General features: G+C 47.0%; 1 protein-coding gene across 2 annotated transcripts in view; it reads left to right on the top strand.

Annotated features, from left to right (window-relative positions):
- Positions 1–26066, top strand: part of rock1 (Rho-associated, coiled-coil containing protein kinase 1) — a 69779-nt gene that overhangs the window by 29824 nt on the left and 13889 nt on the right. For both annotated transcript variants that reach the window (XM_036518699.1, XM_036518698.1), the window contains exons 2-21: positions 2190–2271; positions 5717–5817; positions 6660–6797; positions 7519–7694; positions 8938–9022; positions 9667–9811; positions 10259–10397; positions 11049–11140; positions 14204–14363; positions 14917–14986; positions 15424–15512; positions 16870–16918; positions 17371–17506; positions 18612–18703; positions 19549–19795; positions 20577–20683; positions 21609–21759; positions 22486–22646; positions 23028–23212; positions 24168–24237. In XM_036518699.1, coding sequence (XP_036374592.1) covers positions 2190–2271; positions 5717–5817; positions 6660–6797; positions 7519–7694; positions 8938–9022; positions 9667–9811; positions 10259–10397; positions 11049–11140; positions 14204–14363; positions 14917–14986; positions 15424–15512; positions 16870–16918; positions 17371–17506; positions 18612–18703; positions 19549–19795; positions 20577–20683; positions 21609–21759; positions 22486–22646; positions 23028–23212; positions 24168–24237 — 2475 coding nt within the window. The remainder of the gene's footprint in view (positions 1–2189; positions 2272–5716; positions 5818–6659; positions 6798–7518; positions 7695–8937; positions 9023–9666; positions 9812–10258; positions 10398–11048; positions 11141–14203; positions 14364–14916; positions 14987–15423; positions 15513–16869; positions 16919–17370; positions 17507–18611; positions 18704–19548; positions 19796–20576; positions 20684–21608; positions 21760–22485; positions 22647–23027; positions 23213–24167; positions 24238–26066) is intronic.

The raw sequence follows: 26066 nt of genomic DNA, 5'->3' as shown, positions 1-26066 counted from the left end.
GAGGGAAACATAAATTATTAAAAAAAAAAAAAAAAGTTAAAGTTGATTCAGAGCAGTGCTGCGTTTTGCTTTATTTTATATTGTCCATCTGCACAGGCATGGATTGAACTCATAGTTTTTCTGCTTCTACGGTTTACTTTTGATGCTACCCCTTTATATTGTGCTTTTAGCAGACTGCCAAGCCCATGCTTATTTGAGTATTACCAGCCAGCGGGCCGGCTAGCTCAATTACGAACGAATCCATACATCTTCGATTGTAATCAAAATACAATGCACTGTTAGCATGCTAGTAATCACATCCTAAAAACAAGAACGCGGTTTTGGCAGCAGTTACTACCCTTGATAAAATGTTTTCCCAAAATGCTGGTAAACAAATTACCGTTACTGTAAACCAATGGTGATGCTGTTGTGGTCTGCTTTACTGGAACCAGATTTGTTCCAGCTAAGCTTGTGTGTACAGGGACATGTTTGGGGGGGTAATAATTTTTTTTTCCTAGTGTATTAATATCTTACAGCTGGGATTATGTAGTGACAGAGTAAGCATGCCGGATGTCACCAGTCACCGCAGTTTTGAGGTGGAAAGTCAATTTGTTGAACGCACATTAACAGGGGTGACTAAAACAAGGCCTCGGTGTTGCTGACATGCTTGTCATATTTCACCTCTAATTCGATTTCCCAGGCATTCCAGATTATCATGTTACCTGTCAGGTCCTTGAAAAGGCTCTCTAATTAAATCACTGCATAACTTGGATATGAAGTAACCGAGGAGGGGAGGGGGGGGGGGGGGAGGAGAAAAAATATGTAGAACAATTTGTACTTTGCAAAGCGCTGGAAAACCTTCTCGGAGCAGGGTATCAAAGTGGAAGCATTTTGGCTTTGTTCTCTCTTTCCTGTCCATCAAAGCGCAGAAAGCTTTAGGCCCGTGACTCTTTTTCAGCAAAGGTTTCTGCGCAAGCAGTTACACGGAAACCCGGGGTCTCGATTTTCCGTTGCTTTCACATGCTCTGTTGTGTTACACACAGTGACAAGCAACCATTGTAATATCAGCCGTTGGAGAGGTCTGTTGTGGGAGTAAAAGTTTTTTTATTCATTTGCCGAACCAAGTGGATCTTTATAGCATTGTGAAAAACAGTTTCTGTTTGAAGATGGTTTTGGGCTATAAAGCTTAATATGTGTATTAGAACAATATGTGAGACACTAAAAAAAGGAATTTTTGGGTTTAACCCAGTCAGTCAAAACATTGATGGTGTTTGGTCTGTGTCTGTACCTGGATGAAGCTGACATTTGTTAATGATACCCAGACTCAAGAGAATGCCTAGACCTAAGGCAATCATAACCAGTGAAAAAATATTAAACTGAATGACCTTCTTTTCTTTTTTTTTTCTTAAATACACTTGACTTCTATGTAGATCGACAGATGTTAAAGCTATTAGCAGAAGTCTGTCATTGGTTAATATAATATGCGCAGTTAGCAAGGATTACAGGAGTTGAGTCGATTTTTGCCCGAGAGCTTTTGAAAAACAGTCTTCGGGGTTAAAGCTTTCCTGTTAGTCTGCGTGGTGATGGAAAGTGATGGCTTGCCATAAGCCAATGTCTCAGTTCATTTTATTCAGCGATTTTCTGGATGATGAGCATGTGATCTTTAGCAGCCCTGCTTTTTGATTTCTCTGAAACAAAATAAGCAGTTTGCTTCATAGCTAGCATTAAACAAGTGAACCTAATGAAACGCAGGGTGTTTGGCCTTAGCGGGCATATGTAAATCAGCCTCATATGAGCACCTGACCGGGGCTGTGCTCTTCAACATCCAACTGAACACTTTCCCTGGGTTTTATTTTCTCCAAAACACCTTTGATGTCTTCTGAAATGGTGTTTGCTGTGGTCCCATGGCTGCATTAAAGATCCATGTTCTTGTCCCATATTCATATCCTATAGGCAGCAGTGTAGCATAATGGTAGGGAGCAGTACTTGTCACAGTTGCAGGTTCAGTTCCCTGCTGGGGAACTGCTTCTATTCCCTTGGGCAAGGTACTTAACCCAGAATTGCCTCAGTAAACATCCAGCTGTATAAATGGATAACCTGAAATTTGTAACCCTTGCAAGTTGCTGTGGATAAGGGAGCCTACCAATGCCAATAAAGTAATGTAATGTATCCGGTAGCTTTCTCTAAAGCAGCTTGCCCTCTCTTTCCAGGACGGTTTGGATGCTCTGGTGTATGACCTGGACTTCCCGGCCCTGAGGAAGAACAAGAGCATCGACAACTTCTTAAATAGATGTAAGTACAGGCCGAAGACCGCCCCCACCCCCCCCAAACCCCGTGCTTCAACAAAGACCCTTCACTGCCTGTCACCTCCATCAGCTCTTAACGAGCCAAGTGGTCTGAGGCAGCCCTTGGGGGGGAGGAGGGGTGTGTGTGTTGGGGGGGGGGGTTTTTTGGGTCACTGCTCCTATAGCGGCTGGGGTGGGGCCCTGTCTGCCGCCCAGTATTTCCAACAAAGGGGCTTTCACAGGACTGTGGGGTGACCCACATGGTGTCCCATATGAAGATCTCTACTGTATTACTGTAACCCCCCACCCCCCGGGCTGTCCAACCACCATTCTCCATAGGCTGCGGGAGACGGCTAATTCATAACGCTGGAAGTGGGAAAGGGGGGGGGGGGGGTCTCCAAAACGTGAATAACTCCGCTTCAGTAAAAAGTGTATTGAAACTTGGGTGGTTTTCATATACCACACACACACATACACACAAACACAGGGATGGAATTGGCCACAGTTCTCTTCTGGGGTGCATTAATCTTGGCCTGTTTATGTTAGCTGCCGGTGTGCCAGAGTGGGCCCGTTTGTATAGTGATGAAGTCAATAGCAGCGTAACCGTTGATGTGTTCAATACTCTGAAGTATGCGTGCAGCGAGCAGCATTAATGGCCTGGGTGTCCTGGAGATGCTGGCTATGCTAGCCCTACTGTTGCCTGGAGCAGGTTGCACTACTTTCTTTGTGCACGCTTCTGCTTTGACCCAGTATAGCTTTGCTCTACTTTGTAACGTTCACAGATCCATGAATCGGACTTGATCCCTTCCCCTTTCATATCGACTGTCAAAAATCGCATTAGATATAAGCCCTTTTTTCCAGCCATATATATGAGGCGTTGTATCTGGAAAAACAGGAACAAAAATGTTCTGAGCTTTTTTTGAGGAGACATTAAAGGTCATTTTAATGTCCTTGCCTGCATAAGGGGGGAAAAAGAATGTCAATGACTTCTGAAATGATTTTAATACTTTTTATTTTTGCTTTAGCGATGGCCGCGGCTATTAGGCGCTGTGAAAACCTTGCGGTAACTGGAAACAGCTTGTACATCAGTGTTCTCTCTTTAATGGCGCTATATTTTTAGATCAATTGAACTTGGACGCCCCCCCCCCCCCCCCCCCCCCCTCACCCCTCCTTTTTTTTTCCATGCATTCTTTTACCCAGTTGTGACCCATGCAGATCGAAAATAATCCTTTTCAGCTATGACCAAATTTGGCTGAATGTTATCTTCCCTCTGGGGAAGCAGAAATTGTTACACCAGATAAACCCACCACTGCGCCTGTGTAATTGTAACACATACCGAGTTTAAACACTCCTTTCAGCTGTGCAAGAGTCCATGTCGGGGGAAAGGACCGGTTTCCTCGTCTGCCACCTTCAAAGTTATGTCCCTGTTTATGAGATAGAAGTGTAGAGTCCACAAGTATTTGGCTGGCTCTCAGCTGAGAACTGCTGGAGGGTTTTGTACATATTGAATTTAAACCTTAAAATATGCTGACAGATAGATAGATTTTTTTCTTTTTTTGCATTAAGAACTATGCAGTTAAGTAATACTGGACAATCCTGAACCGTTTATATGGGTGTTTTTAAAAGTAGGTTATATTAGGCAGTTGCTGACAGTACTCTGAGAGTAACTGTGATATTTTTTGGTCTGAATGATGTATCTATTACAGCTTCCACCAGTAAATGAATGCAATATTTATTCATTAAAAGATTTAATGTTAAATTAACAGTGATTTTAAGAACAGAAGAGCAGGCTTTAAGCTAGCTCGTTGGAAGAAAACAACGGAAATACATCCATTCTGCTCAAAACAAGTTTTTCAATATCCAGTATATGCAGCTATGTAGCGAGCTCCTTCTGGCTTTGTTAAAGCATTCATGCTGCTAGCTTGTGAAATTAAAGTATTTCCTTAAATACACTAACACAGCACACCTTCAGACGGTATGCACACTTGTGAAGTATGTTTTCAAGTAAGGATCACGGTGCATAAATAGTTGGGCCGTCGGATGTTTAGAAATGTTTTCTGTACAAAATTTAAGTAAAGATCTTCATGGATTGTTTTGATTGCATTGCTTTCACTTTCTAAATTAAACATTGGCGCATCCTTTTTTTTTGCCTGTACGGTAGAGAAAACGTGGTTTTTTTTTTTTTTGCTTTTTTTTTTAGGAAGATGCCTGGACGGTTGAGAGGACTAGTGTGTGTGTGTGTTTTGTGTTTTGTTTTTTAAGACTAGGCCTATATTTTTTTGTTCCAGACATCCTAGCCACAAATTCGAAATATCTCTATAAAACACAGCTTTCCACCTCCACTTGCAAACCGAGCGTGGCTTATTTTCCTAGATTTCTATTTTAGTCCCTTTCCATTCAGGATAACATCTCCTCTGGGCTTTTTTACAGTGTTGAATAATGACTGAAAACAATGGTAAGCTGGGGTCTTCACCGTTCCGCTACCACGTCTCCCTGAATCAGATCCTCCCCCATTGCGTGACTCCTGACTCACAGGGAAGCAGTCTGTGCTGGCGTAGCTCTGAGACCCTCAGGAGCAGTGTGCCGCGCTGATAAATACTTTGTCGGGGATGAGTTCACATGCATGTGAATTTCATCGAATGCGTCCACGCTGTCAGACGCAGCCATCAGTTCCGGGACCGTTTCGTTCTCACGCCTGTGAGCCCACACGTTCGTACCGGTTCAGTCCGGTGCAGTCCAGTCCAGTCCGTCCCACACATTCTCATACAGTTGGACGTGAGCTACTGAACGTCCACCACTGGGCGCAAACGGTGAGCTAGAAATGCACTTCATGTCACCTCCCAGGGTGACCCCCCAAGCCTGCCATGCACTGTGCTGTTACTGCAAGGTCTCTCATCCCCACTCTTTAGCTGCGTAGCGTAGCATTTTCCCTTCTCGGTCTGATAGCCACAGCGCTGCCTTTGACCCTTTCGCAGCGCTGGACATTTGCGGAGGCAGCTCTGTTTTTGCACGTACCGTTGAAAGCCACAGCTGCAGCGTCGCGCTCAGGACCCTCTGGTCCCAAGTCCAGCTCCTTTAGCAACCGGTGCAGCAAGTGCAATTATTAAGTCAGAGTTGAGTCAGCAAAGATGGCTGCGTTTTTGCAGCCTTTAACCCCAAAAGGGAACCTGGTGATGTCATGCCTTCTGCGTTTTTGCTGTAAATGACTCTATTGGGTTGTTGCAGATTGAATAACGTATTTAAATCATTTTTTGTTGTTTCCAAAATATTTTTCACTAAACTCAGGCCACCAAACGCAATGATGTTTTTTAATTAATGGCCGACCTGAAACGTGTAAGGACAGAATGGTCCGCTGCTGAAAGTGTTTCTGGACCGTTATTGTGTGGTGATACACTAAAAAAAAGCTAGTCTGCCGTCAGCTCATTCCTCCTCCTGTATCTCCCTTCTTCCAGATAAGGACACCATCAGTAAGATCCGGGACCTGCGTATGAAAGCCGAAGACTATGAAGTGGTGAAGGTCATCGGCAGGGGGGCGTTCGGAGAGGTGCAGCTGGTGAGTACAAGCCCCCCCCCCCCCCCCCCCTCCGGGTAGCGACCAGAGAGACTTCTGTCCTTGTCCCGTAAAGCCACCCTCTCAGCATTTCCCTCATACGGTTAAATAGCTGTGGGTATGTGAGCAGAGCCATGTCAATATTACAGCCCATCTGCTGAGTGTTGAGTGGTTTAAGATTAACTGGTAGAGTTGCTGTGTTTGGCGGGGGGGGGGGACTCGACTTTGGCAGCCTTTTGCTCTGATTAAGAGGGCCACTGTTGTCAGATGCAGTTTGAAAGTGTCCTGTGTTCTGTTTTCCTCCAATAATAGCTTTCTCCCAGCATGGGGCATTTTTATGTTTCTCAGTCTTGGACAGTCAGGCTTTTGTAAACCAGGCAAGAGCCCTCACAGGCTGTGTTGCAGTAATGGCACCGAGTTGAATTGTAAGGGTGTGTTAATGAAATATACCATTCAGACCTGTTTATTAGCCAAGCCCAGAGTAACGCAGTCTGCTCGTTTCCATCCTTACACAGCGCCCCCCCCCCCCCCCCCCCCCATTCCTCCACCGTCCCATAGTCATTGTTGCAGAAAGGCGATGTGCCGTTTTTACCACAAAGCAAGCGGAACGCGTTTTTGGGCACCTCCCCACATTGAGCAAAAGCTGAGATTCCTCAAACCCTCTCTTTGTCATGACAACAAACATATCTTTCCAGCAAATCTGTTGTTTAGCCTGGTCTGGCGCTGTTGCTCATTCAACTTGAACGGAGACACTTACGTTTTGTTGCGCTGTAAGTTGCTCTGGCTAAGAGCGTCCGCTAAATGAATGTAAATGTAATGTAATGCAATTTCTCTTCCTGTCCCAGGTGAGACACAAAGCGACAAGGAAGGTGTACGCCATGAAGCTGCTCAGCAAGTTCGAGATGATCAAGCGCTCCGATTCCGCTTTCTTCTGGGAAGAGAGGGACATCATGGCCTTCGCCAACAGCGCCTGGGTGGTGCAGGTACCCCTCTCCCACATTCCCAACGTCACGCTCTGCATCGAGGAAGCCTCAGTCTGCCCCGCCAAGCAGGGTGCACGCTAAACCTCCGGACACCGCTCTGAAATTACATACCTACCGCATTCAAACCATATCAAAGCAGCTGAATTAAATAAACATTCCACTGCTCTTAATTCTGCATCTCAAGAAAAAAAGAACCAGGAACACAGTCTAAACGTGGCACGCACTGTGCATGCATTCCAAATATTCGTGGAAAAGAGTATAAAACATGGGCACTTCTATGCAGCATAAAGGGAATGCAGCATGTCCGCGCTTTTATAGGTGGAATTATTCCTGTAAGGAATCTCAGCGAGTTACGATCAGAAATTCTCAGCCGGGCCATGGCGCTACAGGGAGGAAGTGTGTGTCACGTATGATTTAGGTTTGAGTCCGCAGCGCATTCTTACGTAACTTTTTTTTTTTTTTTAAACTATTCAACCCTACCCTTCCTGCACGGGTCTCTTGTTATGGTGCAGAGGTTAAAAAAAGCTTTCATAACCCTCGAAGCCTCTATCTTAGGTCTCCTGGCATTCGGTATAAATCAAGAAGGGCACGCTTGATTTCCAGATGCCTCTCTGCGCGCCGTCTTTGAAGCGGCCGACCGCTGCTTTACGGCACACCTGCCGAACAGGTAGAGGTTCCATCTACGTTAATAACTCTGCCGGTCTCTTCTGCCTCCCCCCAGCTGTTCTACGCGTTCCAGGACGACCGCTACCTCTACATGGTGATGGAGTACATGCCCGGCGGCGACCTGGTCAACTTGATGAGCAACTACGACGTTCCTGAGAAGTGGGCCCGCTTCTACACCGCCGAGGTGGTGCTGGCTCTGGACGGGATCCATTCCATGGGCTTCATTCACAGGTGCGGTCCCTAACCCCCCCACCCCGCCCCCCTCCGCCTCCTTGTGCCTTTCGACCTGACCAGAAAAGAGGTGATTGGAGAAGCTGAAGGTGTGGACCAATGAGGCCATCGTAGAATGTACTAGAATGGCAGCCAACACTGGAGGAGACCATAAACAGTAGTGAGTGAGGGGTTAAGCTGGCCTTAGTGTGAAGGATAAAGCTGAATTACAAATGAGCTGTTTTAATTATGCATATGTATTTTGGCTTGTTTGCTTATCCCCCTCCCCTGTTATTGTCATGGTGTCCTAGATGTGCGGTGAGTGCTCACTAGCCTAAAGCACACAATAATTTAACCAGCCAGGTTTCCATTGCCCAGGGTTCTGTCCGTCTCCCTGTAAAGATGCGAATGTGAACATTATTGATGCGCTACCGTGTCCATACCCACCGCCGCCTTGCTTCCATCTGTGGAAACTGGCGAGAATTTTGACGAGAGGAAGTAGCCCGTTTGGTTTCTCACAAAGCAGCGCCGCTGACGTCTCACGCAGCTGATATGACGCAGAAGACGAATCGCCCGCCTGCCATGTTTGTTTGAATTGTGTCGCTTCTGCCTTTGGTTTTTTTTCCCCCCCTTTATTCGGAAATAACGCGCTGTTTGTTAATATCCCTCAATCCAAACACAATTACGGCGGAAAAACGGGGCCAGCGGCATCTCTGTGCTGTAGCTCATCTCCCCGCCTTTTTGTTTGTTGTACGAAGGAACATTTACGAGCCGCTTTCTGGTGGGAACTAATCTGTGTACAACGGGTTGACAAACGCCAGGGTGTCTGTGTGTGTTAACTTGCCCTTTCGTTTAGCGTCCGCCGTCCAAACCGGCGTTAACCAGAGAGATTCCAGCGGGTAGGAGTTTATACACTGTGGGTTTGAAAATGGTTAGGCGTGTGTGCGAGGTTGTCGTTCTCTCAGCAGAAATAACACATATGCAGAGAGAGAGCGGGGAGTTGCTGCGGGAGTGTGTGGATTACGCCTTTTCTTTTTACAAATCCGGGAGAGTTTGGGGACTCTTCGCGGTGTCGCACAGCGTTCGCGGCGGCGTCTCTCCCCTTCGTCCCCCCAGCCCTCCGGCCTCGTCCCGACCTGAAGCGGCTTCAGAGCCGCTATGTTGAACAGGCCGTAAAGCCAGCGTTAAACAGTGCGCCCTCCTCCCTCTGCCCGCTCTCTCACGCTCGATAAATTTGCTTTGTTTTCACGCCCCCGTCGTCCAGAGATGTGAAGCCGGATAACATGTTGCTCGACAAAGCAGGCCACTTGAAGTTGGCGGACTTCGGGACCTGCATGAAGATGAACAAGGTATGGAGAAAAACGCAGAAAGGCGGCACGCTAACACAGAAAAAAAAAATATGTCTGCACAGTACCAGTCAAAAGTTTGGACACAACTTCTATTCTTTACTTTTATATTTTCCACATTTTAGAATCACAGTAAAGACATTGAAACTGAAACAACACAAATGGAATCATGCAGTGGCTTAAAGTGCATTAAAAGTGTTAAACAAATCAGAACTATCATATATTTTAGATTATTCAAAGTAGCCAAAAATATAACAAAAAAAATCTGGAAAGAAACTCACACATAGGCATCAACTTCACTATGTTTAATTGTCAAAGAAACAAATTTCAAGCATCTAAGCATAAGTCATTGGATCAAAATGTCTTTGAGTGCATGTTTTCCATTGTCTTAATTGGGTGTGTCCAACCTTTCACTGGTACTGTATTTGTATGGGTAATAAATAATGTCAAAATGAAAAACTTGCATAAATGTCTTTTTTTTCAAAAGGGATCTCCCTTATGGGAATATCTTTTTAATTTGCCTGCATTTTGTGCGCAGTGAGCGCTGAATTTGAGTGATCTGTATGCAGTATTACTCAGCTTGGTGTATTTCTGCCATTTGCATGAGGGTCTGCTGGAGGACTAACGGCAATGTGTCTGTGTCTCAGGATGGGATGGTACGATGTGACACCGCCGTAGGGACCCCCGACTACATTTCGCCCGAGGTACTAAAGTCACAAGGGGGAGACGGCTACTACGGCAGAGAGTGCGACTGGTGGTCTGTGGGAGTCTTCCTCTACGAGATGCTCGTTGGTGAGTCCAGCGTCTTTAAGCATTTCATCACAACTTGGCACCACTAAAGGCGTTTGTATTGAATAGAGTCATACAGTTTTAAGGCTGCTCAATAGAAATGTTTGTGTGAAAATGCATTAAAATCTATACAGACAATAACACATTGAACCGAGGCAGTCGCAGTTACCCGTTATTGAGTGTCCCGCACTGGGGTAATTCTGTGCTGTCATGTGGAAGGCAGGGAAATCAATAGTGTAATGTATCTTGTTTTTCCAGCGCTGCGGTGCCAATGCCCTCTCTTTTATAGAACAGCGGGGTTCAGGACTCGCGGTGCAACGTGTTGAAATGCGATGAAATCACACACTGAGAACTGGGTGAAAGCCCGGAAGTGATGTAACAAGGCAGGGAGCTTCCAGTGAAAGTGTGTGTGTGTATTCACGAGCGCTCTTTCCCGCTCCTCGCCCACAGGTGACACGCCCTTCTATGCCGACTCGCTGGTGGGGACCTACAGCAAGATCATGAACCACAAGAACGCCCTGACGTTCCCGGACGACAGCGAGATATCCAAGGACGCCAAGAACCTCATCTGCGCCTTCCTGACCGACAGGTGAGGAGGATGAGGTCACAGGAAGCCGCTCCCGCTCCGGCTCCGTGTGGCTGTTTGCCCGCACCACACCCACAGGGAAAGCCGAGCGTTCCAGCCCTGTGATAACGTGCGCTTGATAGGCCAGGCACTGCGGTGGGGTTTCATTTTCAATGAATTTCATTCAGTTTAATTTTCAGTAAACATCCGGCTTCCTGAACAACTTACAAGCAGAACTTACAACAGATGTGTGTTGTATGTTAAATGTCATATGAAGTGCTCATCATTTCCCAGAGAATTCCCTTGATGCTCTTGAATAGTGCAGTCTGTGCCTATTTACTATGTTTCCTTTTCCCATTGGTGTATTGCTGGATGCAGGTTTCACTGTTAAAGAATATCGTAATCTTCATTTGTGGAAGAGACCAACAAGCACCTAATTAACCACTGAATTTACAAATGCTTCTATTAGCTAGTCCATGCAAGGATAATCACTGGAGTATTGAAGAGGTGGGCTGAAAGCCAGAGCTATTCTGCCCCTTGATGGCTGGGGTCGCCCTCGGCCCGCCCCTACAGGTCTCCGCTCTGTCCCCTGCTCCCAGGACATCAGTTAGCGGGGGGACAAGGGGTTCCCAAACCACCACCCCTCACTGCGGCTCTCTGCTCCTCCCCCCACAGGGAGGTGCGTCTGGGCCGCAACGGCGTGGACGAGATCAAGCGGCACCCCTTCTTCAAGAACGACCAGTGGACGTGGGAGAACATAAGGGAAAGTGAGTCAGAGCACTCTTTCATTGTGGCTTTATGTTTCCCCAGCTGTTGTTTTGCCCCGGGATACTACAGCTAACGCATTGTGAAGTTTATTAGCTTGAGTGCCATTGGTCATGTCTAGCGGGTCAGAAGGTGAATTATTCCGGGTGAAGATGTAGCACAGGCTTGGTCTGCAGACTTTAAAACATCTTGATGAGACAGAGCACATTGTCAGGTTAAGCTCCTGCACACCTGCATCGTCTGGGGGCTGGCAGATTGGATGCATTCATAGTCTTTTCACCGTGGCTAAATTGAAAATGTGAACTGGCGAATGTTACAGCAGTTTCTGATTGAGATGATAGTCTGCGGGCAAGACTGTGGCCCCAGGGTGCAATAACACTCTATGATACATCAAACACAAAGCGGTGGCCTGAAGCACATTTGGCCCCCTGTTGTTATCTATGCATTGACTCTCACAGTTTGAGTGCCAGGGGTTGTGTTCCTCGCCTCTTTGGTTTCGGACGGAATTCCTCCTTAGGATGGGAGTGTGAGGATTGTTTCCTCTCTGGACACGTGGTCAGTGGCCGCGCCTCCGTCTGGCAGATGGAGCACATCACCCCCCCCCGGGCCAAGCGTTTAACCCCATTTGCCCCACCGACTGACTGCTGCCGGCGAGCTCACCTCGCCGAAAACGCGCCTCTGTCTTTTAACGGGAGGTGAAAGGAACGTGCGCAGGAATGCTGCCCACCAAAAATTGCAGCATTTAACAACCTCCCCCTTTGGGACAGGTTTAATTTCAGTTTTATTCTCTCTCCGAGTACATAAAAAAAATAGCTGCCAGCGGTGATTAAATGTGGTCCATGCGAAAGCGCAGGGGGTCTCCTTGTAAACCCACACTCTAGATCTTGTGTGCATTTGGAGGCCGAGCGACAATGGTGAGTAAGGCACCAATCAGAAGGCTGGTGTCACGGGTTGGATGGGCCTGTTGTCACGGCAGAATTTTGATGTCACAATCGAGGGACGCGAAGGAAAAACGAACGGTGAAGAAAATGAGAATAACGGCATCCGTAGTCTAAGGAGAGCTGTGGTATTTCAGCACGCCGTTGAGGCTGTCCTCTCTCCACCCTGAACGAAATTGAAAAGAGAGGGGCAGAGAGGGACTGCAAGTTGCGGGAGGTGTGGGGCGGGGGGCCAGGGGATTTGCCGGAACGGGCAGAATTTAAGCGGGGCTAAGTCCGGCGGCTGTGCAGGGCCTTTATTGGGTTTGTGTGCATTGCTGCGCAGGGCTGGAGTCAGCACTTTGGGCGTGTGCTGGAGGTCACAGCTCTGCTGCTGCGCTACACAGCCAGCCCTCAAACTCCCACATTAGCTGCACACAGCCCGCGGTCACCAGAATATCTACAGGGTCAACCAGCACAGCGGGGCTTGACAGCGAGGAACATTTTGCACTGGCATACCAGAACAGAACGGTAGGCCTGCAGGCCTAAAATGTTAAAGCACTAAAGCACTGCACATGACGGATGCTAACAGGGACCTTTGCTGTTTTGCTGGGGTTTTTTTTCCATCCTTTTGTGGAGCTTAAAGTTTGAACGTGTCCCATCTCTTCTGCAGTTCCTCTACCAAGGCTCCACGGATGACTCAGAGTTATTATGAGTGCCGTTATGACCATGAGCGGTGTTCTGATTAGCTTCCGGTATTTATGTGATTGCAAAGTAGAAATCTTACATTAGTGGAGTGGCATTTCAGAGCTAACTCAAGTATTACATGGCAGTAAACCTACCTCTCAAAAGTGTCTCTCTAAACAGCCCATCAGTAATTCAGTGAAATAATTCACCTTCACTGATTTCCCATAAAACCCATAATAACGAGACTCATAAAACGAAAGGTTTCAGTTCTAATGGGTGACATTTCAAGGAGGTGTGAAGTTAGAACAGATAGACTGCGTTTTGCTCCACATCGCATATACACCCATTTCAGAATATACAAACATTGCAAACGTGACCTGCATACAGGTGTATTTGTCCTGGTTTATTTGTGGAAAGGTCCCACCCTTTAGCTTGCATTGACAAGATGTTTTAGATAGGTAGCTATGAACCTGGCAGCTTGCCTTGTTAAACAATAAAAGCGGAAGGGACACTTATCATTGCCTATGCAATGAGCTATGTAGAAAAATATATATGAACCATAAAATGAAACTATGTAGCTGATTTATTGCTAGAGCCTGTGAACTATTAGTTAGACACGTATCTAGTTTGCCTGGTGGTGCTAGGAAACAGGCTAGCTACTTTTGAGAGGGAGAGTGTGGCATAATTGGGTGTATGTGCATCTAGCTGTACAGCAACAATATATAGTCATAAATAAATGTGCTCATTTCTTACCTGATGTGAACTGTGCTTTGCAGATATAGATATTTCTAATAATGCTCTCAGGTAGCTTGTTATTGATTATTAATATATTAAGCTGTGTTAATTGCTTGCAGTCTGATACTACTAAGAAATTCCATTTGCGAGAGTTCTGTTCAGTCAGTTCAGACAGTGAACAGTAAGAAAGTCAACATTCGGTTTGATATTTGCATGTTTTTGCTGTGATGTTATGTGGCGTGAAAAAGAGCTGAGCACTGTGGTAGAACAGAGGTTTTTATCAGCTGGTGGTGGCCCTGCAAGCCTCAACAGAGCTCCAGGCCACCAGGCTAGCATTAATGTTGAGCCCTGCACCTTGACTCATCGGTCACAGGAACGATGGATCTGTAAGATAAAAAGGTCTGCGAGATTGCACTGCTTAAAATTCCATCTTATGATAATAGCTATGCGCTGGTTGGTTTTGTTTGATGTGTGCTTTTGTATATTTCAGTGGCATACCAGCATATTTGGCACAGACAGTCTTTGACATCAGCAGACAGCACACAAATGGAGTTCATTTTAGTGGCTCGTTCAGAAACTCTTGGGGATCAGCGTCGAGACAGTGCGGTCAGCGGTGATGCCCGGTTTTTCTGAAAAAGCTTGTGAGAACGTTCCGCGGGACCCGGAGGTTGCCCCCCTCCGGTCACTTCCTGCCCGGGGCTCTGATCTCGTTGGCTCTCGTTGCAGCCGCCGCCCCCGTGGTGCCAGAGCTGAGCAGCGACATCGACACCAGCAACTTCGACGACATCGAGGAGGACCGCGGCGACGAGGAGACCTTCCCCATACCAAAGGCCTTCGTGGGCAACCAGCTCCCCTTCGTGGGGTTCACCTACTACAGCAATCACCAGTAAGGGCGCATGCGTGGAGGACTGTGGGATACGAGTCTCCAGCATTGAAACTCTCTTTTAATTTGATACTTGTAAAACACATCTATGTCCAGCAGTGTCATGAGTACAGGTTCACCGACAACAATTGTCTAGAACACCAAAGTAAACCGCAAGAGCTTCTGTCATATACTTTGTTATAGTGAAAGATGACAAATTCTTTTACAAAGATGTTTTAAGGATTGCCTGCGTTAACTACCACCATCATAATAAATTGGCTGTTGTGGGTGTACAAATGTTATGTTATATCAGTAAAGTATACAGTTTAAAGGTGAAAGATTGAGATATAACGGAAGCACGTTTCAGTTTGCGATGATGAATAGTTTCGAGCTGAAAGTTTCAGATCTACCTGAAGCATGCTTCATTGAGAATCGGGGTTTCACACTGTCTAAATGTAGCACCATTGGTCATTTCAACCCTACTGTATACTTGTATATGGATGCGCTGACAGTAAAGCTCTCTCGACTTGAAGCGCAAAAGGTGACTGACCGATGTCCCCCCCCCCCCCCGGCCCAGGTTTTCACGTGGTTCTAGCACCAAGACGAGTGACAAGCGTAGCAGCTCCACCAAGGAGGACAAGAGCCACGTAAGTGCAGCCGGGGGCCGGCCGAGGTGTCGCTCCGACGCGCCCCGCTGACAGCGAGGCGTCGGGCTGTCCCTCGCCAGGGGGGTGTTTTTCCTCAGAGCAGGCGGCTACTGCCAGCGCTCCGCAGGTCAACCACCCACTTTCACCGGACGTCGGACAGGCGCTCGCGTTTTATTTAGCTGAGCGCCTTTTCTGAGATAAAATTGTGGGCTTCAGGGGAAATAACACAGGGCTCAATTCTGTGCTGGCCTACACACCAATAAAGGAAGTAGTCAAAAGCCCTGCTATTACAGGTATAGAGACGCTCAGTTCTTTTAATACTGTGGAGACACACTGGTTGTTATAATACAATGATAACAGAAAGCCCGGCTGTGCGTAGCTCTGCATTCCAGCTGATTATGGGTCTCGCTGCTCTTTTGTCTGGATGTCATGTGCAGCTGGAGAACCTGCAGAAGAGGATCTACCAGCTGGAGGAGCAGCTCCACAGCGAGATGCAGCTGAAGGACGAGATGGAGCAGAAGTGCAGGTGCCAATCAAGCGGCCGACCAATGAGATGCTCACTTGCTCGCCATGTGTTATTTACGGGGAAGGGTTTCCTGAGGGCTTGGTGACTTTTGTGGTTAGAGAATGGTACGACATGAACACGCTGTCAGAAGGTCATGTGTCTGACCTGTCTCAGCAGAAAAGGTCACATGGTGAAACGTGACATGGAAATAAAACCAGAAGATTCATCCCTGCTCTTTTCAGAAAAAGGAAGCCTGCTGGTATAACGACAGGTTCCCTTTATGGTGATCGATTTTTCTCAACTTCGTCAGCATTTATAAATATAAAAGCCTGCAGGTTATATAGCATGTGTACATTTCGGTGAGTGTATTTTTTTTCTGTCTGAAAATTTTTATAAAAAAAAAAAAAAGACTAGAAAAACCACACCCAAGATGTTCAGTATTCTTGAGATTTTTCAGATAGTGTGGTATTATGTATGTTGTTACACAGGGTTAATTACATAGCTTACATGTTACATGCCATTCGTTTTGTACAGCTTGGTATGTATTTTCTGAAGCAGTTCATGTTATGAACCGTGTTCACTGTAGAGATTGTTCCACATCCTGGTTATAAACCTGTAGCCATCTGTTTACAAGTTCATGACCCAGTACGCAGAATTGCGAGCCTTTGACCTGGTGTCAGTCACAGGTTAGGTCTAAAGATAGGCTGATGGGTTTAAGTGGGAAAGTTTCCCAAGCAAAGAAGGTCAAAGCGGTGACCGAGCATGAGGCTCGGAGAACCCAGCCTCCTGGACGAACCTGGCGCGTTGATAATTATCAAAATATTTGAGCTTTAAGACGGGTATAAGCTTACATTAAATTCTCCACTTCAGATGAACTCCTCGTAAGGACCTCATCACATCAGAGGAACTTCTTAATGGAGAAATTCCGTAGAGACACCCTAGATTGGCAGTAATATTAAACTAAATAATGTAAACTGTATAGAGATTGTGTATATACTTTAAGACGGATTATAGAAGCCATTTGCACAGCTGGGTTTTTAGGGGGACCCACCAACAGTTCGTGTTTCCCAATTAACAAAAGTGGCCTTTCAGCTGCGGTAGAATAATACTGTCACACGCGCACACACACACACACACACACCCCTCTCAGACGTGTGTGAACGTCCCGAACACGAACCTCGATGTGCGTTTGTCTTGCCCATTAACGCGCGTTTCCCGGGCGAACCCTAAAAAGCCCCTCGCGCCCACTAAAAATACACCGCGAGAGTGAGCGCGGGCAAGCGGCCGCCACTTGACACCGGCGTATGGCATTTATCACCATGTCAAAACACCGAGTGATTAACCTCCTCTCTCTCCCCCCCCACCCCTCTCCCTCCAGGACCTCCAACACCAAGCTGGACAAGATCATGAAAGAGCTGGACGAGGAGGTAAGAGAGACTGCTCTGCGCTTCATCAGCTGTCAGGACGAAATGAGAGCCGTCTCCTCTGACAGAGATGCTCTTACAGTAATCCCATAATGCACTGCGGCCAGGGAGCTGGTATTTTTCATAACTTCAGCTCTGCTCCTTTGGAAAGGTGCAAGTCCGTGGGTCGCTTCCGAACTTAAATGAAAAACTCATGTTTTAATGTAAATATCCAGTTCAGTGTTCAGAATTCATTTTCGGTGGAAAAAGTCGGTGGTAAAAACCTACGTATGACTCGCTGGATATGTTTGGGTCAGTCACACCGAGCTCTCCATTTCAGTCTGGTATAATCTTGGCATCGCAAAGACTGAGCTCTTAATGGAGATTGGCAAATGACTGAATTAGCCAATGCAGACAGAGCCAAGGGAGCACTGTAAAAACTCCCTCCCCCCTCCCTCTCTCTCACTTTCTCTCAGACAAACCTCAGAAAGAGCGCGGAGTCCACGGTGTCCTTGCTGGAGAAGGACAAGCTCATGCTCCAGCACCGGACCACGGAGTACCAAAGAAAGGCCGACCAGGAGGCCGAGAAGAGGCGCAACGTGGAGAACGAGGGTGAGGGGGGGGGGGGGGGGGCGGGGGGCTCATCCGTCATCGTTTAAACGGCGGCAGTGTAGCATAGTGGTTCAGGAGCAGGACTCGTAACCGAAAGGTTGCCGGTTCGATCCCCGCTGGGACACTGCTGCTGTACCCTTGGGCAAGGTACTTAACCCGCAATTGCCTCAGTAAATATCCGGCTGTATAAATGGATAACATTGTAAAGAGCTGTAGCCTATGTAAGTCGCTTTGGATAAAAGCGTCTGCCAAATGAATAAATGTAAATGTAAACGTCCCGCGTTTAAACATCGCAGCGGTCTGTACGTCTCCGCCCCCATCTGCTTCCGATATCCCGAACGCTCTTTTTATCGATCGCCCATCTGTCAGCGTTTGGATTTACTCCTGAGCTTTTCATTTCCCTAACACAGCGTATTACAGCGCATCATGGGATTCGCGGAAACTGACTCTGAACGGATCAGACGATTAATACAAGTGGGTGAATGTCAGGGTTTGCTCAACATGGGTGACAGTGTTGAGTAGGACTGAATCAGAACCTTTATTCGAATTCCCATCTAATTCTGTTCTATAAAAGCCAAGGTTGTCAGTCGGGGCAGCTTGCCCGTGCATGTCTCTCCTCTATTAGGTCAGTGGGATCCATATGTCCAGGTTTAAAACTCAGCATCTCAAGCTGAGCTTCACTGGCCCTTAGACCCCTGTGTCCTCTGGTCCAAACAGCTGCTGGCGGGATTATCAGCGGTTCAGGGCGGTTTGACCTCTGGGAATGCCCGCTGACTCCCCTCCCTCCCCGGCACTGACTGCCTGATTTAAAGCGAGCGGCCGTCCGGCCACCGCGCTCTGTAACGTGGCTTAGAGGATCACGCTAAGTGGATTCGCGCGTGTTACGTTGTTAAAGTGCCGTGCCGGAGGCCCCCCTGATCATAAACAGAATATCATAAAGTTAAATATTACACAGCCGTGATAAATTGCGAGCGAAAGTGCGCCGGGTTCAGAGCGTTGCGCCCGGCTTGCGGGGAAGATGGACGTGATGTGACGTGACAGGACGGGACGGGGTGAAATGGGGGCAACGGCCTACTCATCCCCAATTCCTCCGTTTTCCGTCCAGTGTCCACCTTAAAGGAGCAGCTGGAAGACATGAGGAAGCTCAGCCAGAACTCGCAGGCCTGCAACGACAAGATCGCACAGCTGCAGAAACAGGTGAGTGCCCGGACACATACCTGCTATCTTTACAGCCGAGAGGAATTCCATCAGATGGCCCCTTATCTGTTAGTACAGTAGATTGTATATGACCTGTGAAAACGGATGAGGTAGTTTTTAGATGATAAATATTCTTTGCTATTACTGTACGTGTATATATACACATACAGACAGACAGACAGGCACACACACGTACATTTTTTTTTTTTTTGGTTTGCCCACAGATGGTTTATATTATATTACTGTGGTTGTTGCTGTATTGTAATTTTTTTGTTCCGCTTTTGCATATGAAATTGGCTACACCACATCTCTGCTGCTGTGGAATCAAACGAATGGAAGGCATTTCTGTAGCCCTGCGTGGAAGCCTGTGTTTATTTTTACTTTTACTATGGAAACCCTTAACGACTGGCACTGCCAGCCTGCGAAATTTCGAAACAACCGCCCGGCGGCCTGAATGTCATTCCTCCTGTTTATTGTCCTGTTGTGGAACAGCGTCGGTCTTTGAAACAGCTGGGGCTTTATATGGATAGGACACGGTAATATTAATGTAAGACTGATTTCTCAGGGGTAGGGGGGTGGTGAGTTTTGGAAACCACCCCCCAACGTGGAGCCAGGCACTAGTCGTGGGCCTCCTGGTTGTGGAAAAGGGAAGTGTGGGGAGGGTGCGGCCCTGGCTGGTTGATTAATAAACGGCAAATGTGGGTGCGTTGCATGAAGCGTTTGTGTACATTTTGACCCAAACCCTTCGTGGGTGTGAGACCAGCTGCCCTGCTTAGAAGGGAGGCAGGGAGGGAGGCGGGGGCTTGCGGGGAGGCCTAACACCCCCTGTCCTCTTTGACTGACAGCTGGAGGAGGCCAACGACCTGCTGCGGGCCGAGTCGGACACGGCGGCGCGCCTGCGGAAGAGCCAGGCGGAGATGGCCAAGAGCACCAGCCAGCTGGAGGGCCTGAACCGCGAGCTGCAGGAGAAGTGCCGGGCCGCCGACAACGGCAAGCTGCAGATGGAGAAGGAGGTCTTCCAGCTGCAGGCCGCCCTCGACTCCGAGCGCCGCAAGTACAGCCAGGGCTCGGAGGAGATCCGCGAGCTGCAAGGTAGCGCCGCGCCACACCACAGCACCACTGGTCATCTGCAGCGTGCTTTGAGGGCCATTTTAACATTGAAATAATCAAGTCAACTTTTAAATAGCAGCATTAGCTTTACCTGCTAGTTTGTACCTTGCCTGGCCAACCATTGAAACCTGGCCTAGTGCTTATAATATTGTTGACTCTGTATGGTTCTGTATTGCTCATGCATTTACATTAAGCCAAATGACTTAATGTAAATGCATGAGCATTTTGACAGCAGTTCTGCTCTGATTTTTAACAGTACTGTTAACAATACTGTCAGCATTCAGAATGGAATTGCTCTCAGAATACCCAGGTTTGTTCAAAGGATTAATTTTGCACAGGGCAAGGAAATTTTAAATGCAGGGGCGGATAGTTTCCTGGCAAGATATGAAGCCCAGGGTTTCATGAAAATATTTTGGAAAAACTGTTTTAAGTTTCAGGGAGAAGATGTTTCTGAAGCAAGAAAGTTGAGATGATCATAAAAACCTGTAGGTGTTTGACAAAATAACACTGAAATTTATGGACTGAATATTTTCAGACAGAATGACAGTTCTGAGTGGAGTTTTGAATTTAATTTGCAGTGGCCAGTATTTGCAGTAAAGCGTGGTTAATCACACAGGGTGAAAAATCTAAAGATGATTGGCTTCTTTCAACCAGCATTAACGTCGGATCCACAAAGATAAGGCCCAGGTGGACATGTTTTTCAGGACGCCTTTCTGGTAAAGGAACAATGTTTTGACTGTTTCTCCCCTCCCCCCTTCGCAAGCACGAATCACAAGCCTGCAGGAGGACATAAAGAACCTGAAGACGAGCCTCTCCAAGGTGGAGGGCGAGAGGAAGCAGGCCCAGGAGCGCAGCAACAGCCTGGAGAAGGTACGACACCTCCGTCCCGTCTAACCCCATTCACAAAACACTGCTAATCGCTCCGATTACGCGTGATGACCTACACCCGCTTTCCAAAGCAATATATAACACTGTAATATATTTATTTCACAGTGTACCATATAACTATGTGTATATATGCAGTATATTTCTAAAAATACAGTATGCATATTTGTTCTCCAGATTGTAAAATAGTCAAAACGTCAGCATTCAGCACATATGTCAAATTGTGTGAGTAATTGTTAATTTTTAGATTATAGGTATGCTTCGTATGTACAGTGAGTAAGTATGAGAAAGTGAATGAGGGAAAGTTTTGACAAATCTAGTCACACACAAGCCCAGCCCTTTGAGGGTTTGTTTATGCACGCTTGCCACTGCCAACCAAACAGTTAATGTTCTTAAAAATCTAATGCTCATTACTTTTAAGGTGATTATAAAATTGGAGATTTGGAGGAAAATAATTTGTCACACATGAACATGTTAATTGTCCTGACAGGATTGGGCATATTAAGTGGATTGTGGTTTGACTCCGTTCATTTCACATGGAAATCAATGGCAGGGGATTGAAACTAAATAGTGCTCCATTAGGATGAATCACTTAAAGAGCTCCCAGATGTGGATAACTCTTTAGAGCAAGTCTTTATCATTTGGGTCTCTTGCCTTCATTATGGGCTCAAACACTGTCCATATACAGCAGAGTCAATTTAGGTAGTGTCAATGCGAAATTGCTTATTTGCACAGCGAGTTTAAACCTGTGGAATGGCTTGTAATGGCCCGTTTGGTCTTGATGAATCCCAGATTCTCATTTCAAACACCACTGTGAGGGATTCATATAGCCTTGCTTGTGGCACACTAAGAGGGGCTACACAGACTGCTGTAGTCATTATGCTTCATTTGCTGGTTTTCTTCCGTACAGGAGAAGAATAACCTGGAGATCGAGCTGAACTACAAGCTGAAGACCCTGCAGCAGAGGCTGGACCAGGAGCAGACGGAGCACCGGGTCACCAAGGCCCAGCTCACCGACAAGTATGAGTCCATCGAGGAGGCCAAGTCGGCAGCCATGCACGGTACGTACGGCCAGGGCAACAGCAGCCTCCGCCCTCTAACCCTCCACCTGGTGACCGTGCAGACCCACTCATAAAGGGAAAGATTCAGAGAGTGTTCGCCTAGTGGTCGTGGTGTGACACTGCAGGGGAAGTGTCCTGTGGGACCGAACCAGGCTGGTTACATGTCATAAAATGGGGAGGTACATACAGTATCAGTCAAAAGTTTGGACACACCGGAATAAGATAATGGGAAACATGCATTCAAAGACATTTTGATGTGAAGACTTGCGCTCAGATGCTTGACATTTGTTTCATAGGTATCAGCTTCACTGTTTTATATTTCTGTATATGAATTTCTTCACAAAAAAAAAAAAAATAATTTTAAGATTTTTTTTTGGCTCCTTTGAAGAATGTAAAATGTAAGAGTTTTGACTTCTTTAACACTTTTTAGGTTACTGCATAATTCCATAATAATTTGTGTTATTTCATACTTTTGATGTCTGCACTGTTGCTCTAAAATGTGGAAAATTGTAAGAATAAAGAAAAACCCTTCTGTGAGTAGGTGTGTCCAAACTTGTAACTGGAACTGTGCAACTGTTACTCTGCATTCTATGTGGTTAGTTTTCCTGGATAAGGCTGACTACTGAATGACCATGCATGAACAGTAATGATTGTAATATAAACACAGAAATGTGGAGGGGCAGAGATGTGTGAGTGAAGTGTGTGTGTGTGTGTCTGTGGGCGCAGCCGTGGAGCAGAAAGTGTCGGAGGAGAGCGTGGCGCGCATGCGGGCGGAGAGCCGCGTGGTGGAGGTGGAGAAGCAGTGCTCCATGCTGGAGTTCGACCTCAAACAGTCGGTGCAGAAGATGGAGCAGCTGATGAAGCAGAAGGAGCGGCTGGAGGACGAGGTCAGTTGGGCTGACCGCGGGTCAGCTCCGCCGCTCCCCCGAGCTGTTTGCGTGGAGTACTAGGGTGGGGTTGACTGATCCTGAATCAGCGCTCGGCTTGGATGTAGCCTTGCAGGGCTTGATATGGAAAGTAATGCGGTGGACTTTGGCGTGTATTAGGGGTTGGGTTTTTGTAGCGTACGTAGCATATGGATGAGTATGAGCGTAGTGAATGTGACGAGCAATGGGTGTATCAGGAGCTGCCTTGCTTGTGTATAGCGTGTTAGAGGCTAGATGCGTTGATGGTGTTTTTGTAGCTTGCAGTAGTAGGACAGGCGTGCAGATTGCAGGGGTTTTGAGCCACCTCTCCCTCCCCACCCCCCGTCTCTCTCCTCCCCCCAGGTGAAGGGACTGAGGGTGCAGCTGGAGCAGGAGTCGAACAAGCGCGTGCAGGCCCAGAGCGAGCTCAAGACGTGGGCGGTGGAGGCGGACCGCCTGAAGGGCACGGAGAAGCAGCTGAAGCAGGAGATCAACGCCGCCCTGGAGAACAAGCGCTCCCTGGAGTTCCAGCTGGCTCAGCTCACCAAGTGAGTGTCCCCGTGCGACCGCGCTCCCCCGCCCAGCCAACAGGAGCCTCTCCTTTCCGACCACACTCGTCTAGCCGACCAATGGCCAGCCGCTCCGTACTGACCGTGCTGACCGCTGGCCGTACTTCCCTGCGCACGGTGCCAGCTCACTTTAACGACCTGCGGTAGTACACTACATAGATCACACACAAGCTCTGATTTGCATTTCATTAATTCAGTCAGCTCCTGCAAGTTCACGGAGTTCTTTTGTTTGTTTGGAAGGCCACAGCGTTTAGCTTATTAACCTGGAGGAGGATTTACTGGCCTGGTTGGCGGTGCCTCGTTCGGGATTTGGTTAAGACCCCTGGGTTACGTGGTTTGTGCCAGTTGGGGAACATTCCGATGACCTCACAGACTCCCGCCGGTCATTGTTGGAGCTTACCGTCCGTCTCTGCCAAAAGCCACCCCCGCCAGTGTTTACACTACGGGATTAAGGGTTGCCCCAAGTCTGGCCCTCCCCACCCACCGGTTTATCCCCCAGCATGGTTTGGCCGGGCATGACATCACTTCCTGCCCAAAGGTCTTAAATGCCTCGGCGTGTGTTCTGAAGTCCCTGTGTTGCCGTATTAGCAGGCTGCTCTCTGGCATTTCTAATGAAAGCAAGAGGTCCTTTTACATTAACCTGGGCTCTTTAAGTGATGTCATATCCAGCAAGCAAACAGTATGTTGGCCTGCACTTTAGGAAGCCACACCTGTGTGTTTTTTTATATATATTTTTTTGTATGTTTTTGCTTTGTCATTTTAATCATACTTTGTCCCTGCACCTAAGAGGAAGTGTGCATGGGTGTATGTGCTCAGAACTATGACGAAACGCTTCGGAACATTGCCGTAATGTCATCGCTTTGCCGCAATGTCTCGGCCCGCGCTGAGAGATGCTGACTGTGACCGCCATGTTTCCCCCCCTCCCTCCCCCCAGGCAGTACAGAGGGAACGAGGGTCAGATGAGGGAGCTGCAGGACCAGCTGGAGGCCGAACAGTACTTCTCTGTAAGTAAGACGCCCGCGGAGTCTCCCCCCTGCTGCCCAGAGAGCAGACCTGCCATGTACAGGTCTGTTCTGCTAATGAGCCCTTGAGGAGACACAGCATTCCCCTTTGAAGAAGTGAAACCCAGGGAAAGAGCCTGATTGGACATACCTAGCATTTAGAAATTAACTGAAGGGAATGTGCATGCATGGTATCTTGAGCTCATGCCAGGGGGTTTCATTTCTAAGACATGCTTATTGTTTAACAGCTCTTTAAAACGAACATCAGTCTTTTCCTGATATTTATCAACACATTTATCTTTTATTCTTGTGTTAATTTTTCAGAGGATTACCACAGATGCTTTTAAAAAGACTATTAATGCTGTAGTCTGAAAAATTACCTCACCATTCTGTCTTTACTGTTATTATTCAGTATATATATATATATCTGTAGCTTGAATGTGTGTGTATCTGCAGTGCTGTTCAAGGAAAGTGTTTGGTTACACAAACAAAGGCCCTTGGAAATAACCCCCACAAAGCTGATTGAGTTCAAGGTACAAGTATTTGAGTGGCACGCATTGTAAGTGTTCATGTAGTCATTTCAGCAAGCTGTAAATAGTATGAAGTCATGGCAGGGTATGTCACATTCCCAGTTTGTCCTCGGTTTCATGTCATACACGTCACTTCTTGCAATAAAACCTTTCCCAGAAGTGTTCAGATGGGGATTTCAAGCTGAAAATGTATGCATACACTTCCAGCTGAGTGCAGGCGGCTTAGTTAATTTTGAATTTTATTTTCTTAAATTAATTCCGCAGGTGGTTTTGGCATGCATACATGTGCGTGCGTGTGCGAGTGTGTGTATATATATATGTGTACGTGTACATGAGTGTGCAAGCATGCGTGTGTGGGAGGAAAGAGAATTCGGCTCTTCTCACAGATGAATATTCAGGTGTAAACTGCTCCCCCTGCTGGTGAGATGGCCACCTGCACCTGGTGGTGTCGTGCTTTTCTTGGCGGCTCAGAGCATAGGATCGCAGTGAATGTTGCTGTGCTTATGACCTCATCCTTGTCTGGACAAATGACTACAGGGCAAATGACTCAAGGTGGTCATACTTTGGTTTTTTTTCATTGCATGTGAAAAATCTGTGCTTACCACCTACGTGAATAGCATATGCAAGCCATTATGCAGTATTTTTAATCTGGTGCCATACTCCCAGAGCTTGGGACCTGTTATTTTTTGTGGTCCGTGTGACACAGAGAAGCTTTCTCTAACTGCAGTATGGACATCTGCTACGTTCACTCTTTAGCACGCTTAGCTGCGATTTTACTGAAATGTCTTTCTGCAGTCCCCTTTTTTTTTTCCTCCAAAGCGCTCCGGCCGTATGGTGTAAAACCGTGGATTTATCTTGTAGGAGTGTGGTCTGAGGGAGTGATTCTTTCCTCACTTTCTCTCCTGGGTCTGCTAACGTTGGAATGTCCAGCCATTCCCCCCATTCCATCACTTTACGGCTCGTTCTCTTCCCAGTGTTACAGCCTGCAATTATATTTCATGTGCAAGTTCCATAGCAAAGCCCATCCTCAACAGACGAGGAGGTCAGGGTTTATTTAGCACTTATTTAGTATAGAGCCCCTTAGGAAAAGCATTGTGTCTGTATTTTGAGAAAACGTATTTTTGTTTTTAAATCATTGAGCATAGCCCGATGGTTGAATACAAGGGGCAGAATCTGCACTGAAGTAAATACATTGTTTAAGAAGGGTAAAGAGAGTTCTGGTTCATTGTATGGAGTCCTTGCAAGCTAGCAGTTACCATGCAGTCAAGAATGTCGCCACAACCAGCTGCAAGATATTTGTTG

The sequence above is a fragment of the Megalops cyprinoides genome, chromosome 24 (genome assembly GCF_013368585.1).
Source record: "Megalops cyprinoides isolate fMegCyp1 chromosome 24, fMegCyp1.pri, whole genome shotgun sequence".
In the NCBI taxonomy this organism is placed as follows: domain Eukaryota; kingdom Metazoa; phylum Chordata; class Actinopteri; order Elopiformes; family Megalopidae; genus Megalops; species Megalops cyprinoides.
This window is presented reverse-complemented; position numbering and strand designations above follow the sequence as displayed.